This window comes from Molothrus aeneus, chromosome 20 (genome assembly GCF_037042795.1).
Source record: "Molothrus aeneus isolate 106 chromosome 20, BPBGC_Maene_1.0, whole genome shotgun sequence".
In the NCBI taxonomy this organism is placed as follows: Eukaryota; Metazoa; Chordata; class Aves; order Passeriformes; family Icteridae; genus Molothrus; species Molothrus aeneus.
In genome coordinates, this window is record NC_089665.1 from 5,451,784 (window position 1) to 5,469,973 (window position 18,190).

Below are 18,190 nucleotides of genomic sequence, written 5' to 3' on the forward strand. Positions count from 1 at the left end.
GCATAGAAGTTCTTCAAAGAGGAATTCTCTTTATTCCCTCCAAACCTATCCTGCCATAACAGCACCCAAGCAGCCACATGGGTTGAAAGAAGAGGCTCTATCAATAAAAGCAGTGCCAGCACCTTTTCCCAAACTGCATCAGCACCTTCACTTTGAACAAGTTGGCTCGGACGGTGCCGCAGCTGCTCTGCAGTTGGAGGCTCTGCCCTGCAATTCCAGCCCTGTGGAAGCAGTTATGCTGACTTATGAAGTGTAGCAGTGCTGGAGTTACTGCATTAGGAAGGGTTTATTTGCATCTTAAGAGCAGCTTGTAATGAAGTGACTCTGCTGAAGTGTTCATGTGATCCTGAGGGGCTACAATCACTTCTGCAAAATGACGTGAGGCTTTTGGAGCACCAAAAAATAACAGGGAGGGTGGAGCCAGGGACAAAAGCTTCAATAACCACTGCTCAGCAACTGCCTTGCCTTGTGCCCACAGCATCATCAGGGCTTCCAAAGGCAGCTGTGCATGTCCTGGACCACAATTCATGGCTTAACAGGGGACAATTGCCTTCTAGCTGCCTCACATCACAAAGCAGGAGTCAAGCACCAGCGCAAGGCGCTGCCTGCACTCAGTAAGAGAGCAGCAAGGAACACAAAGCATCTAGCTAAGAGGAATGGGGTGAGATGCTGAGAGCAGGGCTGCTGGCAGCCCCCTTGGGGCAGGTTAACCCTGGGAGAGAGCCCTGAGCTGCAGGACAGACCATGCCTGGGCTGCAGGGATCTCACTGCAGACACACTGTGGCTCACACAGAGGCAGTTCAGTGCCTTGTTTGCTGCTGTTTTGTGGCTGTTTGCACACCAAGCCAGGATGGCAGAGCTCTCCAAACCAGGGACAGCTGTGTCAAAGCTGCTGGAGGACAGGTCACACTGCCAATAGCACGGTCACCAGTTCCACTGCGCTTGCTGCTAATGCTTTGTCCTGCTGAGAGATTTCCATCAGCAACCAGAACTGAATCCTATCCATTTTCATTCTCCAAAGTGTAAAAAACAAGCTGCTCACAAAGCTCTAGCAGTCCTATGACTGCTACAACAGCTTTGAATCAGATATGAATGAGTGACCCACCAAAATAGCTCCTCTGCCACACCAGCCCTGCCCCAGCAATGGATTTATGTCCTTTGTCAGAAATCTTAACAGATTCCTTTATAGCTCATCAAACCTGCACAGCCCAGATGAAAGGAGTCACTCAGCTCCTTGTCAAAGGCTGGAGGAGCACTCTGGGAAAGGATCATCACATCCACTGCAAAAATGGATGTTGGGGCTGACCTGGCACAGCCACTCTCACACTGTAGTGCCAGGAAGAGGTAAATGAAGTAACTTTCCTAAGATTATACACAGCAAATCACTTGCAGAGCCAGGAGAGGAATGTGGCACCCCAGGGCAGACTGAAGGTCACTTTGGGGCTTTTTTATAAAACATTGCTGAGTCCCTAATCAACTCCAACACTCCAGGGTGTTGTCTATTGAGGCCAGACTTTGAATTCTGCACTTGAAAGCAGCCAGCCAGACAGGGAGGGACAGCAGCAGCCCCTGCTCACAGCCCTGTGGATGAGGCAAGCACTTCAGACTGCTGGAATAGGGATTTCCTCCCAGGCTGCTGAGCCTGTGGTGCCTGGAGCTCAGGGTGAGCTGGTGCTCAGCTCCCACCTTCCATCCCACTGCAGTGATGGAACACAGCCCTGAACAGTGTGGAACAGATCTTTGGGGTCAGTCCCCCCTAAATCCATCCAGATTACACAGAGGGGCACAGCCCCACCTGTGACAGCCCAAACCACCCTCAGTATTACAGAAAACTGTGGATATTCAGTGTTTATCAAACAGCTTTTCAGTTTAGGACATAAATCAACCTGACCAGCTGCCAGTCTCGAATCAATAATATTCATGTAGATGAGTGGCTAGAGCATTAAATAAAATCCTTACATAACAGACAATCCAAGCCTGTCCATTCCTGCAGATTTACTGCTCTGCCCAGGGGTTTCAAGCCAGCCTTCCTGGCTCCTGGCCACAGTGCCCTGCTCCCAGACAATGCAGGGGGGCTCCCAGGAAGCACAGTGTGCACACAGAGCTCTCAGGCTCTGTGGATTTGGACAACAAATGAACACACAAAAAAGGTTTAAAGGTAAAAATGTCATGTCAGCACAGACAGATATCCTGCAAAGCACTGCACCATTGCACAAGTGTTGGGTTAGTGACTGTAACCTGCATGAAATTCAGCCACTTGAGGGAAACCAGCATCAAACTCCAGCTCTTGGGATGTACAGCTCTGCACCCAGCAATCTGCTCTCCCACATGTTTTATTTCTCCCCCATTAGTGACTGTATGGCTACTTTACACTGTGGAGCTGGAGATCCCAAGTAGTTTTGTAAAGTGGGGTTAGTCACCATTTTATGGAAAAAGAAAACTAAGCAGAGAGGAACAAGATCTGGCCATGGTGGCAAACAAGGGCACAACCTGCTCCCTAGAAAAAAGCTCTCCAGAAAAAAGAAATCCTACAGCAAGCCTGCTCTGCTTATAAGCAATCCTCTTGAACCAAAGGCCCTTTTTCTCCCCTTTTTAATTGTTAACACATGCTCAGCATCTGTGCAGGCATGTTACATTTAATGCCAATTACAGAACTCACTGTGGAGATAAAATAAGATTTACTCACTAAAGAAATTAACCTTGCAAGCAGCTGGAGTCTCACTAGTCATGGGCATAAATATCTGGCAGTGCTGAGGCCAATTCAAATGAACAATATTAATTTGGTGTTTGTGCAGTTTTACACCATTCAGTCTCTATTTAAAGGCCTGGATGAAAAATAAAAGCCCACAGTTTAAGGAATGGAAATAGAATGGCATTTTGCTAAGTTAATGCTGCTGTTGGTCTTTCTGGGTCGGTCCCATTGGGACTTTCACTACAAGAACATCCCTCTGATGAGATAAGGGGGCAGAAGAGGGGACCAGCAGATGACACTGAGTGGGTGTGACAAAGTGGCTGAGATCCTGCTAGCAGCCTCTTGCAGACCAGACCTCCAGCTGCCTCTGAGGCACTCACAGGACTGGGGCAATGTCACCAGCACAGTGTGTGTCAGTCTGCCCAACAAAGCAGGGCAAGAAATGCATTAAAAAAACCTTAAGGAGTAACAAAAAGGGAAATTACAAAGCAGAACAATTCAGGCATTGCTGGCCCCCAGGTGTTTTTGATCCCTGGATAAGGGGGAAGATCTCAGCCCTTCTTCAAGGAGCACACTGGGATGTGTCTCACCTCCTTCCCACCCACACAAGTCAGGCCTGGGGGATCTGCAGTTTGAGACTGATTTTGGCATGGCACAAACGTGGTTTAATATTAGCCTGAGATCCAAATGCCAATCCTCTTGGCAAGCCCAGCAGCCCAGGGCACTTCCCAGCAATTTGGGTAATACCAGGTTAGGGTTAACCCAGCTTGAGACTTGTTAAACACATGCCCACAGCAACAAACAAACACACAGCTCACATTCACTCGCTAATTAAGCTCATTATCCTAGGCTCATTTAGGTTACAAAAGACCTCCACAGCACTCCATCAGCACTGCCAAGGCCACCACTAAACCATGTCCCCAAGTGCCACATCTACACGATTTTTAAGAGACCCCAGCACTGCCCTAGTGCCCATTGCAGGGCTTGAAAACCCTTTTGGTGAAGACAGATTTCCCAATATTCAATTTAAACCTCCCTTAGCACAAGTGGAGGCCATTCCCTCTCATCCTGTCACTTGTTACCTGAGAAAAGAGACTGACCAAAGGAAGGAAAAGCTGGAGTTTGATGCAACAGCCATCCAATAGAAAGCATCCACCTTCAAAAACCACATCAAGATTCAGATTTTGTTTTTTAGTGCTTCCCATCTACTCAGCTGAGAGAGCACTGGCCATGCCCCAGGCACAGCTACTCCCCACCCAGACAGGATCATTTTGTCAGATCACACTCCATAACCCCACGGATGTGCTTAAGGCTTGAGAAAAATATTAAGTAAAAGCCTGCTACCATTTCAACTAACAGCTCCACTGCCAGAGCAGGTCACAAAATTTAGCCCATTAATGCCAGCTGGGAGACAGCTCTTCTCCCAGAACCAAGTTTTACTTCTACTGTGTCCATTTATTTGTGTGACACTAATGAGGAACAAAGGGTTACTGTGAGAGGCCTGGAAGGCAGCAGAGAGGAATTTATGTGCAAGCCATGGTGTGGTACCCGAGGCAGCAGCACCTTCTGCAATGCCTTCACTCCTGAAGTGCCAGTGCCAGCTGTTGAGAGGCACAGCTGGCAGTGCAGGGAGAGGCTGCAGAGCTCTCTGCTCTGCTCTCACTGTCTGCTTTCCCAGCAAGTCCAGCTTGACCATTGTGCCAATCCCCAGTAAGAGCAGTGTCCCTGCTAGCCAAGGACCTGTGATTAGAGAGTGCAGAGCCCACAGCACCTCTGCCCTCTGTGAGGGCCAGTCCCATTAAGGGTTAAATTGTTTCCAGCTCATTAGGCCATGAAGCACTGGAGCTGGAAATGTGTTTAACATTTGCTTTAGTAAGCTTACTGTGGTTTAAAAAAAATGTATTTGACTAATAAGGATTTGTTGAATTGAGGATTGGTTCATCCAGCTGCCTCCTACCTCCGTTATTCAGAGCCTGACTCAGGCAGAGATAACCCAGCCCAACCCATCACAAACCAAACCTCAAGCAACCCAAACCCACTCCAAGTCTGAGAAGCACCCAACTGTGTCCCCTGGGGCAGTCTTACTTGATCTACATGGTGCAAACACACCTGGGAGAGCTTCCTCCCCCTGTGGGGAAGCCAGCAGGGAGCTGGGCACGTGTGTGCTGTGACCCTCAGAGCACAGCACTGACCTCTGCCCTGCTGCTGCTCCCTGCTCTGTGATGTTCTCCCTGCAGCTCATGCCCAGCTCCCTCCCCAGAGCAGAGGGGAGCTGGGATTGCTCCCAGTGCAGCCTGACCCTGTTAGTGCCAGGGCAGGTGCCTGGTGAGCAGCTCTGGCACAGGGAGGAGTGCCCAGAGAGCTCCCTCTTGACCCCACTGCAATTAAAATGTCAATGATATTAAACCAGGGCATGCTCTGGAGAACACACAAATGGGAAGACACAGGGTTACAGCCTGAGAGATTTAGCACTGAAATTCAGGAGGGCTGGGAATTGGGTGGAATAAATGCCTTCTTGAAAGGGAGCCTGATTCAAATAGAAAGCAGTGAAACACTTTCACATCCATAAAGCAACTTTCTGGTTTTCTTCTACAGGCAGAAAAAGCACAGAACAAATAGATCCACTGACCATGGGGATTCTACAGCATGCAGCAACATTCATTGTAGAGCAGGAAAAAGCCTGCTCAAAGTTGGTACAATAACTCTGGTTAAATCCTCCTGGAGTTTCAGGACTCAGCACTGGGAGTTTGGCTCACTGAGCATTAAAAGCACAAATGATCAAGGCTTTGCAGAGATAAGCACAGCTCCAGTTATCTCCCATCAGCTAAAGAGGACGTGCTGCTTACCAAGCTGTCCAGCCCTCCTCCCAGGAGGTCCACAGCACCCATCTGCATGGTGGTCACTTGGGGCACATTCACAGGGGGCCCTAGGTCCAGGTTGAGGAGGTCCCCCAGGAGGTCACCCTGGGATGGGATGACCTGTGGCTGCTCCAGGTTTGTGGTGGTGGTGGTGCCCACGGGGCTGTCACCAGCATCAGTGCTGTGGGGGGAGAACAAGAAGCAGAAAAGGACAAATGTCAGTCACCTCTGGTCTCCAGCTCAGGGTCCCAGCATGGGGAAACACAGCAAGAGGTGGCTCTTGCTGAAGCCAGGCAAGAGGTGGTGCCAGCAGCTGCGGTGGCCACTGTCCTGCACCAGGCAGGGCTATGGCACCTGGCTCTTCACCACTTTGAGCACAAAGATTTTCCCTGCAGTGGATGTGGCTTTCAGCCCAGCAAAGGGAATCTTGCAAGGGGTGAACCCTTCCCACCCTGAGAATCAGAGACCCCCTCCAAAACAGAGAGCCATGGGTACCACATGGGCTCCAAAACTGAAAACAAGCATTTCCTACTTCAGAATGAACCTAAAGAGATGATTTAAGGCCCATTGGGTCTGAGGATGAGATAAAAACACAGGGAAAAATAAATAATCCAGATTTTCTTGGAGATCTAACACTGATAGAACCCTTGAGCCCTTACTCTAACCAGTGCAAACTTCAGCACTTCCCTCAGATCTAGATTAATCACCTTCTCCTGACCAGCAGCAAGGTTCATCAGTCTTTCCTAATTGAAAAACTCAATCCAAAATTGATTCCTCCCTTCTATCAATAATTTCCTTTCCTCTGAGTTAGCAGGCATGCTAATTACTAGTCTAGAAACAGTCATTATACAGCTTCCAAAATTTATCATCATATGCAATCTGGCTACCTTTTGTATCTTTTATATCCACTTGTGACTGAATTTGATAACAAAGAGAAGGTAAAAAATAACTGGAGAACTCACTACAATGTATTTATTCCTTAAATCCAGAGATGCTCATATTTTAGATAATTAAATTTTTATATCCTGTTTCCAGCAGGAACTGATAAAATGATTTTTAGCTCATGTTACTGCAGCCAGCAGTTAGTGCCCACAATTGCTGTGGGAATTAGTGTCCTGACAAGGTGTTTAACTCTGGGGCTGTTCTGCAAGCACTGCAGCTTCTGATTCTGAGTAGCCAAAATTCTCTTATCCTCATTCATTGGGGAAAGATTCAGTGACAGAGTGTAAGCTGCTCCCAATGCCAGTGCCAGGAGGAAAAGATGGAGCATAAGGAGTGCAGAGTGAATTAGTTACCAGGCAGCAGCAGGAAGGCTTGAAAGCTTCTTCTTTGCATTAAAAGCTTTAGAGCCCCACTAGCACTAATATTAGCTGTCCTTTCTGCTGCTGCTGCCTTCAGCAGGGAGAGTGCTGAGTGAGCTGAAGCGCTCACTGAGGCATTCCTGAGGAGAGGTGGTGACTGTGATCCATCCACTCCCACCCCCAGGCTGGGAACAGGAACAGCCTCTCTGGGAGAGGCACATCACAAACCACTTTGCTCCCTCCCAGGATATAATCCCTCCAACACTCCACCCCTTCAACACTTACTCATCCTTCTCCTGATGGAGACATAGAAGTCCCTCCATGTCTTGTGTAACTGCTGCTGCCCCAAAGCCCAGCAAGAAATGAGGAAAGGACAAAGCTCAGTTGGTTTGTTTGAAAAAAGCAAAACCCCAGACTTCCATTTGTAAAGAACCTCTTTAAAGAGATTCCTATAAACAACTTTGCATTTTCTTTGAAAGAAAAGAAATGAATAAAGAATATGTGGGTTAAAAGGGGCAAAAAGACTTGATACAAGCTTTCCCCCTTACAGTCTTGGGTTTGGCCATGGGAATTGGAAATTTGGCCATGAATTGAATTGAATTGGAAGTTTTGACTGAATTTGGAAGTTCAGCCTCCAGCAGTTCCCAGATGTTGGAGTCACAAGGGATGCACAGCCTGAATCAGAATCAAAAATTCTCTGCAGCTACCTGTGAAGCAGGGAAATAGAGACACCTGCCCAAGTCTAATCAGACTTGCTTCTCCCAGGAGCCCTGTGAACACCTTCCCAAATTTCCCAGCTGAATTATGGCTGAGCAGGGGTGGTGGGAGCCACCACAGGAGGAAACACTGCCAAGCCATCAGATTGCTCCCCACCCTCAGGACACATCTGCAGCTCTGTGACACTTGGGCTTGCTGGAGAGAGGCAGGAACATTTCACCATCTGTGAGCTGTTCAATGGGTCTTCCCATCAGCTGAGAGCTGCAAGAAACCTGCCCTACAGTGCTCTGAATGGAAAATGAATGAATCCAAATGCCATGCAGGGTGTTCTGCCAACCAAAACTCCTCTGGGTTTATAGCCAGGGAAGCACCACTCAAGGCAGTGCTGTCTTGCCCCTCTTAAACCACATTCACTGTGGACATCTCCCCATTCCCATCAGTCTCTACCACAAGGATCAGCCACCAGAATGGTCACTGGAGTGCAGGAGTTGTATAGAAAATCACTTCACTCACTGTTTGGAATTCTCTTTCACTGGGCACCCTTAACTTGCCTTAAACTGATGCAGAAAACCCCAATATTGGGGCCTCTTGAGGTGAGCTCCCACCAGAGAAGCCTGGTGTGGCATTAACCAACCCCACTCATTTTTAAATTTATCCCTGCATCAGCATGATCAGTGTGCAGCACGCTCTGCTGAGCATCCCTCAGACCTTCCCCCAGCTTGCACTGCTGACTGAGGCCTGGGGGTTTGTTTTTTGAGGCTTTTTGAAGCAATGGTTCTGCCAAAATCAGAAAATACTTAAGGTCAGCAGACTGAGCATGAGCAATGAGAGTCCAGCACAGAGACACGGCACGCAAGAAGATCATAAACTGCTCCTTCAAAAAGCTGAATTCTCTGAGCTAAATCCCCTAAAGTGCTATTTGCTAGAGTGACCTGGAACAACAGTGTACAGGAAGGTTGGTAACACCAAAATTCAGCTCATTCTGAGACAAATCTTTGATTAGGAGAGGTAGGAAAGTGGCCACTGCTTTTCCTGCCCAACTGGTACATCTGTACTTGCTGATTCTAGGTCAGTGCAGCCAGACTTGATTTCATAGGCAGGGAGAAAACAACTCAGCTTCCCAAAGCCAGCCACCACAGAAATAGCTTTAGTTGCTAAGAATAGCAGAGAAGTGGTGTCAGAAAATAGAAAAGAAGCAGCATCACACACTGATTTATCAGTGCAACAGCAAAAAATAGCTCTCCAAATGTCACTTTGGGAATATTATTAAGAGGTAAGCCTGGCTACTCTGCCTCTTGCTGCAAAATACACTCATTTTTGTAATTAATACCATTAGTGCAAATAGCAAACTGTTCACCTGAATGAGGGACCATGGGAACAGGCCCAGCAGCAACACAGCCCCAGCTGGGACTGAGGCACTGCCTGCTCCTGCAGAACTAACCTGCTGCCAGAACTGTGATCCCAGGGAGGCACTGAGGCCCCAGGCAGTGAGCCAAAGCATTTCCCCCACCTCACAAAGGTCAGACAAACCATGTCAGTCTACCCATCTTTTTTTGAGCCCTAAGAGGTTTAGGTGGCTTTTGCACTTTCCTTGCTTTACAGGTTCCAAGTGAGAAATGGAGTTTTATCAATCCTGCTCCATTTCATGTTGCAGCAGTGAAAGATCCTTGTAATTCCTGTTCCAGGAAAGTGATGCTGCATTCCAGGAGACAGGTTCATAAAGCTGAGCTGTTGCTGAAGCAAAGCTCCTACAAAATCTTCTTCTGAAAGATGCCTGCTCTCACTCTAGTCCTCCTTGCAACAGTCATCCAAAGCCTCTGCTTTTCTACTCAAATTCATGTCAAGAGCTCGTTTAATTAATGTCTTCTCAAAAAACATCCCAGCTTCTCCTCACACAGGAACTTTGATACTTCCTGTGTCTTCTAACCCAGGAACGTGGACACTCCATAGCCAGGATTACGTTCTGCAATGAAACGGCCCCTTGAACAACCTGCAAACTATCAACAAAATCCCTCTAGGATCTTCTAAAAGATCCTGGCATCTTTTGGACTATTTGCTAGAAAGAAACCACCAACCCCTGATCCCCGGGCTGCCTGAGCTCACCTGCCATGGTGGATGGGCAGGTGCTTGCGGTGGATGCCGTGGCTGCCCTCCACGAAAGCGTTGGGTGGCTTGTGGTACACAGAAGCCAGAGACCCAATGTGGCAGATCAGCTCATCCAGCAGGGTTGGCTCAATCAGATCAGTCTCCTCAGAAATCAGGGGCTTTTCTGAGAGCACCACTTCCTTGGCAGTCACTGGATCCGTGGAAAGAAGGCGCCAGTAGATGTAGCCACGATCCCGCAGGTCTGGGTTGTCAGAATCCTGAGACAGAGCAATGCATCACTCACAGGTCTCAAATCAACTCATGCCTGTAATCACTTCATTCTTCTGGATTAAAAATCCCCAACCAGCCAGCAGCCACAGCCACCAATCTCAAAATGATGTTATAAACTCCTTGTTGAGATGAACATCTTAAAATTAAAAATGAGAACCAAAGCATTAATGCCTGGCTTCCTGCTCAGCTGGTCAGGGAGGAGAAATCCCAGGATTTACACCCCACAATTGCCCCAAACCACAGAGTTGCCAACTCCTTCCAAACTTTCCTGCCACTAAGTGTTAGGAGAAATCCAGAGAAAAGAACATGAGTGGCAAAGACTGGTGCACATGAAGAGCAGACACACAACACTGCATAATGATCCAAGATTCCTGGAAACATGACTTACCCAAGGCACTGCTGGACAAAAAAAATGCTGCAGAACCACATCTTAATAAGCCATATTCTTTATAGCAAAAGAGATCTTAACTTATCCTGCCTTTTAGTTATCTAATGAAGTATGGAGAGATGCTAATGATACACACTTAGGGTACTTCATCAGTTCTCCAGCTGTCAATAATACCCTTGTTTTATTGCAGATACTTTTGCCTCTGCATGAAGTGCTAATTATTTCTCTCCTCTTTGAGCAGCTCTGCCCAGAGCAGCAAAGTGAGTGGGGATGGTTTGCTGATCATGTTCTAGGGAGAGGGAGGTGCTGTGGTTTTATGTTGTAGTGAACTGCTCATGGAAACAAGAGCTCAGGTTTTTAATCTTCATTTCAGCAGAATAGCAGGAGAAATGTTAGAGGCTTTTCCTCCTGATAAAATTCCAGCAAAATATTGTACACCTCACTAGCCTTTCCTTGGCATTTCTTTTTCTCTTCTGTGCTCTCATTGCTGCCCTGTTAGAATCTGCATCTGCCATCTGCCTCAAGACATTCTCAAACCTCTTCTTGGAATGAGACTGAGCTCAGCTCATTTTGCTGGTAAGGACCTAAATTAATCTCTCTGTTGTCTCTCACATTATCTCTGCAGAGCTGGTTTTGTTTGATGGGAGAATTGTGGACTCTTTACACTTTAACAATCCCTCCCAGACTGTGCACTCAGGATCAGGCAGGGTTTCTGCAAGGGCACACATGAAAGGCTACACTCTCCTACTTGCAGGCACCTACAGATTCAAGGCTGACTGTTTCTTCTCACAGCCAAAAAAACACACTGGAAACTGGTAAACCTACTGAAAAAAGAGGCTCAAATCTCTCCAAATTCTCCCCTCTCCAGGGTCTGCATGCACACCTGTGGAGCAACACAATGAACCCTGGCTAGCTCAGCTCCCCACCCATGCATCAGCAATGGGGATGCAGAGGTCTGAGACCTCAATTCCTGTGTTTCTGCCAGCCCCAGCTGCTCCACTGCTATTTTTACCAGAGCTGGCTGGATGGAGCTGGCTCCTGCTACAGTCACACCTGCAAGTCTGCTGTGCTGACAAGCCCTGAGACACTCAAAGTGCAACAATACCTAAGCTGGGGAAAGAAACACACATGTAATTACTCTCCCACTCAAGTGAAAAACACCATCTCTACCTAGAAATCAGACCTTGAAGGAGAAGGTTTTTCAATGTTTTACAGCCAGTTATCCTACATTGACTTATTATTCATATAAAATACAAAAAGCCAGACTGAATCAACATTGGTGACAAACAGAGAAACAAACCCAGACGCCTGTTACATTCTGAGGGTGCCATTAAATGTTCTGTGAGTCAGCACAGTGGGTTTTAGCACTTAGTACCTCTCTTCTGTTGGCTCAGGAAAATGATACAGCATGCCCTTGGCCCACTCCTCTCTGAAGAGCAGCTCAGATCCTGCCTAACAGCAGGTTTTGAAGCAAGAAAAGCAGGTCATGGGTTTGTTGCTGCTGACCAATGCAACTCCCCCAAAGGAATGAATAAAAGTTTGAAGTGCAGCAAATCCACAGCAATGATTTCTTGCAGCAAAGAGGATCAAAAAGGCCAGCTGATGATTGACTCCAGGTTTTCTGCTCAGAAACAATCACAGCCCATTCAGCTGGCAGACTATTTTTATCACTTGACACAGCAGGTCTGGAGAGGAGCTGGTTTTTTTTGGGCACTTTACCCCAGTCATTGGAGCCAAGGAGTGCAGAAAGATCAGCTGAGCTCTTACCCACCCCTGCCACCAGGATATCACCTCTGTCCTCTGGAACTACAGCAGTTGTGACTGCCAGCTCAAGCCCAGCCTTGCCTGCAGTGATCTGAGCTCATAACTCAGCATCTCATGCATAATGAATCCATGATCTTAACCCACTGCTACAGCCTCCAGCAAAGCTGCCACATTGGCTGACAGCATCCAAGTACAAAGGCAAAAACCCCAAAACTCAGTTCTTTCTTTTTCATAGCACTGCTTAAAGTTTGCTGTTCACAGAACAAAGTCTTTCTTGCCTCTGTTATAGCTCCAGATGTTTCACTGCAAGCCACCTTCAAGGAGAAAGAATTTTGGTTTCTTGATAATTCTACGCTGTCCCTAACTTTTCATTTAGTGAGTGAATGGGGAAGGAATTTAGATAAAGCAAGAGCTAAGAAGGAGAAAGCAGATTCCAGATGGTAACAGGCACAGAGCAGCTTTTACACAGAGCCTCTTTGGGAGAGAAGGGAACACCCTTGAATCTGATCTACTGCAAAACTGCCTGGCCTGGCAGCTGGGAGACATCAGCCAGCAGAGTGTCTGCAGGGCTCTGGATCACTGGATACCTTGGCTTACCTGTGTGGCCAGGCTGAGGACCTGCTGGACCAGCTCCTGTGTCTCAGAAGGCTTTTTCAAGAACAGCTTCACTATTGCAGTCAGGAGAGTGAGCTGCACCTAAGAGAGAGGGGCACAGGAGAGATTAGAAATTCCTTTAGTGATATAAAACATGGCTTCAGTTTCTTCACAGCATGACACTGCTCTTTGCCAGTGAAACCCAGTACAATGAGATTGAAATCCTTGCCTGTTGCAAAACACTTTCACAGAGAAGTCCCTGAGCAGCAGGTTGAGGTTTGTGTCATATGCCCAGTACAGCCATTCCCCCAAGAAATATGCAACCTTTGGAACCCCCTCTTGTGCTTCCAAGATGGGAATTTTTGGAGACACACCAAAACTGCAGATTCCCAAGAGTTTTATGTTAGCCCAATATTGAAGCTTTTATTGACAAGTATTGTCTGAGCACTGCAATAACATTTACTGTCCATCCCATAAACACACTGCACAAAACACTACAGATAAAATGCACATTGCAACTTTTACCTGAGTACTTTCATCATGGAAACCCTCCAGGAAACTCTCCAGCAGCTCATCTGCATTGTCAATTCTTTCAGCATATTCACCCACAATCCAGATCATGGCAGCTCTGGCATCTGGCTCATCCAGGGAATCCAGGTTCTCACACAGAGTGGCAATGATGCTCTCATACCTGGTTTGTCAGAGTACAGGTGGATTACTGGGGAGAACTGGACTTGTTTCACTCCATTTCTGCCCACATCATTCTGCAGAGAATCCTGCACTCACATCATGTTTTGTGTTTCTATACAACAAGCAGCATTTGCATTCAATTTTTTTTTTCCCTCCCAAAGCTGAGCACTGAGATCTCACAAGGTCTCTGCAGTTTAATCCATCAGCAAGACCACCCAGATGTGGAGTTTAAGATAAAGCTGCTTTCTGTTCTGTTTGCTAATGGGAATATTTGATCCAACAGTTCAAACCATGAGTCTGAATCAGATCCTGGAGCCTTGCTGGAGGTTCCAGCCTGGTAACTCTGAATTGGGTATTGCACTCCCCCAAGGCTTTACTGTAAACCAGACAATATCCCACAATAATTCAGCTTCCCCTATTCCCACGTCTGGGTATCCTCACAAGCAGGGAATTTCTGAGACTGACAGCAGAAATTGCTAGGGAAACCTGCAGATGTCCCATATTATGTTTTAGGTGATCATGAAGTCTCTGCTGAAAAAACATTGCTGCAGTTTTGTGGCTGAGGAGACAAAATCTTACGGCAGAACCAAGAGAAGCTGAGTTCTGCGCAAGCCAGAGGGAACACCTGGTGGGAAAGGCCAGCAGTGCTTTGTTTAGCACAACCTGACTGGATCTGGGACCATGGGAGCCATGAACTTTCACAGCCCTGTGAGGACACTTGTACACTTCATGGATTTCTAGAGGGGATTAAAACCAGAACAGCCTGATGCTGTAAACCTGGCCAAATTTCCCTTGTGGCATCCCCTGAAAGAGCTTTACTGGCTTTTGATCCAGCCTTCAGCATGGAGTGGTGGGGAAGGAAAACTTTTCAATTCAAACTAACAACAAGCCAGGCTGACACCTCACCTAGAGCCTCCTACCAAACCAGGAGGGGGGATCACTGCTTCCAGGTTTGCTTCAGAGCCCTGCTGAGCAGAGAGCTGCTCTATTCTGATGATGGCAGCCAAGAGCTTCCAGAACACCCTGAAGTTTCCACCTACTTGTTGGGGTACTTGCGGAAGATGTCCCTGATGACCACAATGGCCTCCTGCACCACGTAGTTCACCTTGGTCTGGATGAGGTCCAGCAGGGTGCTCACACAGCGCTCTGCAGATTGCTGGAGACAGCACAAAAACACCGTTTAAAAAGCTGAAGAAACGCTCCTGCTCCCACAGCACTCACTGAGGAATGTGGTATGTGTGTGAGGAAAGGCCCAGAGGACAAGAGCTACAAACTCTGTCCAGAAATGAACTACAGGGGAACAAAAGGTTGCTACAGTGGGGACACCAGCTGGCTCCAGCTCCTCTAGAAAGTAAGAGAAGCAACTGTGCCAGCAGAAAGTTGGGTCAGCACACAAGAGAGCTTGGGAACATCACCTACACTGCTGTTTGTACCACCCTGGGGCTGGTACAGGCCACTGAATGAGCTCTCTGGAGCTTCCCATGCCAGGCAATCAGAGCTGGGAAAGTTCTGATAGGGACTGCAGGAAAGTTTCTAGCAAAGCCAGAAGGCAGGAGAAAACAGTGCTGTCAAAACCAGCAGCAAAAAGCAGCAACAGGTTCAGTATTTTTGGGGTGAGGTCACTAACAACATGTGAAATGCACAGCTAAAAACAGAAATTCAGCTGCTCCTAATGCAGCTTTCAATTAATTAGTTCAATTCACAGGCACTGCAAGATAACAAAGACTGGACACTGTCATGCTCCAGGAACCAGGAGTGGAGTTAGAGGCAGATAATTCAGGGAGGTCTATTCCCAAACAGCACAGTGAGACAGGACATCACAGGAGCAACCACCTCCAGCAGCAGAGTCTCAAATAAGGGCAGTGATTTGGTTATTAGCAGAGCACACATGAAGCCTCATTACACAGCTGGTGATTAATGTGAGAAGCAGACTGCTCCCAACACTGCCTTCAGAACACTCATAAAGGATTCAGGCTGGAGACAAACACTGTGGGGCACAAACAACAGCAATGTAGGTGGATTTTTCAATTCCAGTGAGTTAGCAGCTCCCTCAACTTACAGTGCACTTAAAGGCTGGGCAGGAGGAGGAGGAGTGAAATGGCATTTTAGTCACAGCAATCAGTTCTTTGAGAATGGGCAAAAATGTCAAGGACAAACCTCAGGAATTTGGGCCAGAGACTAAAACCTTCTGGCAGCTTCCTGCCCTCCTGGGTACCTCACACAGGGCCTGTCAGCACAAACAGGCTGACATGAGGATCAGCCAAGGCAGGATCAACACAAACCAGCACTTGCTCTGCCTTTGCAAACTGGCAGTAAGTCATAAAGCTCTCCCCTGAAATTCACACCAAACAGAAGAAAAATCCAATACAATTGGTGTCAGAGAGGCATCACATAAAAATGGGTGATTGCTGTAATATTCTTTTATGATACCTCTCCCTCCTTAGCTCAGCTTTATGGGTACTGTGGCACTACAGGGGCACTGAATGGCAACCTGACCATGTCTTGCTCTGATCCCTTCTGCTCCAGAAGGGATTTGAGGCTGTCACCTGGAAGACACTTCCATTTCATGGGAACTGACCATGGACCTGGCTCCACACACTGACCTGGCTCACAGTGGGAGCCCTGCTCAAAGTCCTTGCAAGAGAGATGCTTCAGAGCTTCAAATTTCACCTCCCCATCTCAGTAACTTTCATCTGATATTTTAACAAGTGACCTGATGGGGTAAATCTGTGCCACATCCATCTACAGGATCCACAGCACCAGCCACTGCTGGCAACAAGCACTGCAGCCCTGTCAGAGCCTACAACTAACAGAGCTTTAGGAGCTGTACAGTTCAAGGAAAAGCAAATTAAAGTTTTTCTTTTCTTTAGATGCTTTGAAGCGTAATTTTTTTCCAGGAAAAGCACAACATCCACTTTGAAATACACAGCAATGATTTTTAGCCAAAGAGTCCCTTGGAAAGTGAGCAGTGGTGGGCACATGCCCAGAAGAGCAGTCTCTCTAACAAAAACCATCTCAGCTCACCCCATCCCTTGTAAACACACAGCTTTTTGAAGGTGGACGTCCTTGGGGACAGCAGAGCTCTGCAGACTGATGAAACAGTGCTCAACTCAAACAGCTTTTAAGTTGGAGTGAGGAAGGACAAGAAACCAATGTCAAAATTGCTTTGTTTTTCTGCAGAAACCAAATGAAAGCCCACAAGATTATTGAAGTAGCACATATCACACATGAGCCTCAATGATTTCTAAGAACCAGGCTGCTGGCAGAATCTCTTGGAAACGAGACAAATATCCCTGTAAGATGGCTCCTTCTGCTTTTCTCCTTTGCTCCAGAGGAACCCCTGTCTTTACTGCATCCACTTCATTTCCTTTTCCCACAGGAGTGGTGCTTGTTTTGCTAAAAACCAAAGCATGGAATGATGGTTTCTTGTGATGTTGCCACTGGAGCAAACCAATTCACAAGGCAGACACGTGCAGCTACACCAGAGTTTGCTGTAGATAAACCCAAATTAACTCTGAGCTCAGCTAGCAATAATCCAGCAATATCCATGCAAAATGTTCTGACATCCCCCAAAACAATGTGACTGCTCAAGCCTGGGCAAAATCTTGTTACTCAGTGTGGGTGTTGGTTCCATATCCCAAAGCAGCACCAGGAGCAAAGGGAACACCACATTTGCTTTGTGGTGCACCTCTCAGCAGACAAATTTATTTCTGTCTCACCCTCCAAGGAGTGACAATTAGACAAAAGATAGGATCCCTAAAGGCAGAGCTGAGGTGCTCTGTGAATCCTCATTCATCAACAGCTCCTACTGGCTGTGTCCTCTGTCAAAAATCAAATTTCTGAGCTTTGGGAACTTGGGCACTGATGGCTGTGAGGATGCTCTCCCATTAGTCATAATTCACAGTGTAAACAGCCTCTAGTAAAAACACAGATGCACTGGGGACAGGGATTAACCTAGGGATGAGGAAAAACTGTCATGAGGTGTTCTATGTATCTCTTTAAATCTGGTTCTTGTCAGAGCAGGAAACAGATCTCACCCTTAGTAGCAGCAGTGCCAAAAATCAAGGTTAAAATGGCTGATGGAGAGGCACAATTACAATTAGAGGGTCACTACAGGGGCATTATTACTAGTCATTTGCTTATCAAATATGACTGGTGAGGTATCAGGGATGGGGGAAAATGTGGAGGATGAGGGCAGGAAAGGGTAAAAACTTCTAAAAACACCTTGATGCTGCAGGAATACACCACCCTCCTTGCAACTAGGACATGCACAAGGCCAAATCCTAGTGAGAAAGTCCCTGCTGAGAGCTAAAACAAATTCCCACCCTGCCAGCACAGCACTGCTACAAAAAGCACTGTGACCAGCTCCTTTTAAACTTCTCTGTAGCCCTTTTGCATGCTCAGGGGGGTTTTCTACAGTCACTGCTGTGGCTCCTGCCTGGATGCAGCATGGAAGGAGTGCTCTGGTATTTTGAAGTGCAGACATAAAACAGAAGCAGCAGCCCCTGCTCCATGGGGCCATGCTTCAAAGAAAGCCCCTGGCAGTGAGAAACCTTTGAGAGCTGAAGGAAGGAAGGGAGAGCTGCACAAAGGGGCAGCTGATTCTCTCCAGAGTACAGAAGTTGGTGTCCTCTGTGCACAGGCTTGCAGTAGTTCAGCTGAAACAAGAGAATCCTGTGCACTGACACCACACTAAGCCAGGCATGATTAGGTTATTATTTAAATCTGCTGTCAGGCAATGCTCATGGGAACACACTTGAGCAAAAGCTAAATGAGCTCAGCTGAAATTAGAGCACTTTATGTGACATTC

At 47.2% G+C, this 18,190-nt stretch overlaps 1 protein-coding gene across 4 annotated transcripts in view; it reads right to left on the reverse strand.

The window, feature by feature from the left end:
* Positions 1-18,190, reverse strand: part of AP2B1 (adaptor related protein complex 2 subunit beta 1) — a 78,495-nt gene that overhangs the window by 31,913 nt on the left and 28,392 nt on the right. For all 4 annotated transcript variants that reach the window (XM_066563215.1, XM_066563212.1, XM_066563213.1 and 1 more), the window contains exons 10-14: positions 14,421-14,536; positions 13,216-13,381; positions 12,694-12,792; positions 9,672-9,931; positions 5,539-5,731 (exon numbers count right to left, since the gene is read on the reverse strand). In XM_066563215.1, coding sequence (XP_066419312.1) covers positions 5,539-5,731; positions 9,672-9,931; positions 12,694-12,792; positions 13,216-13,381; positions 14,421-14,536 — 834 coding nt within the window. The remainder of the gene's footprint in view (positions 1-5,538; positions 5,732-9,671; positions 9,932-12,693; positions 12,793-13,215; positions 13,382-14,420; positions 14,537-18,190) is intronic.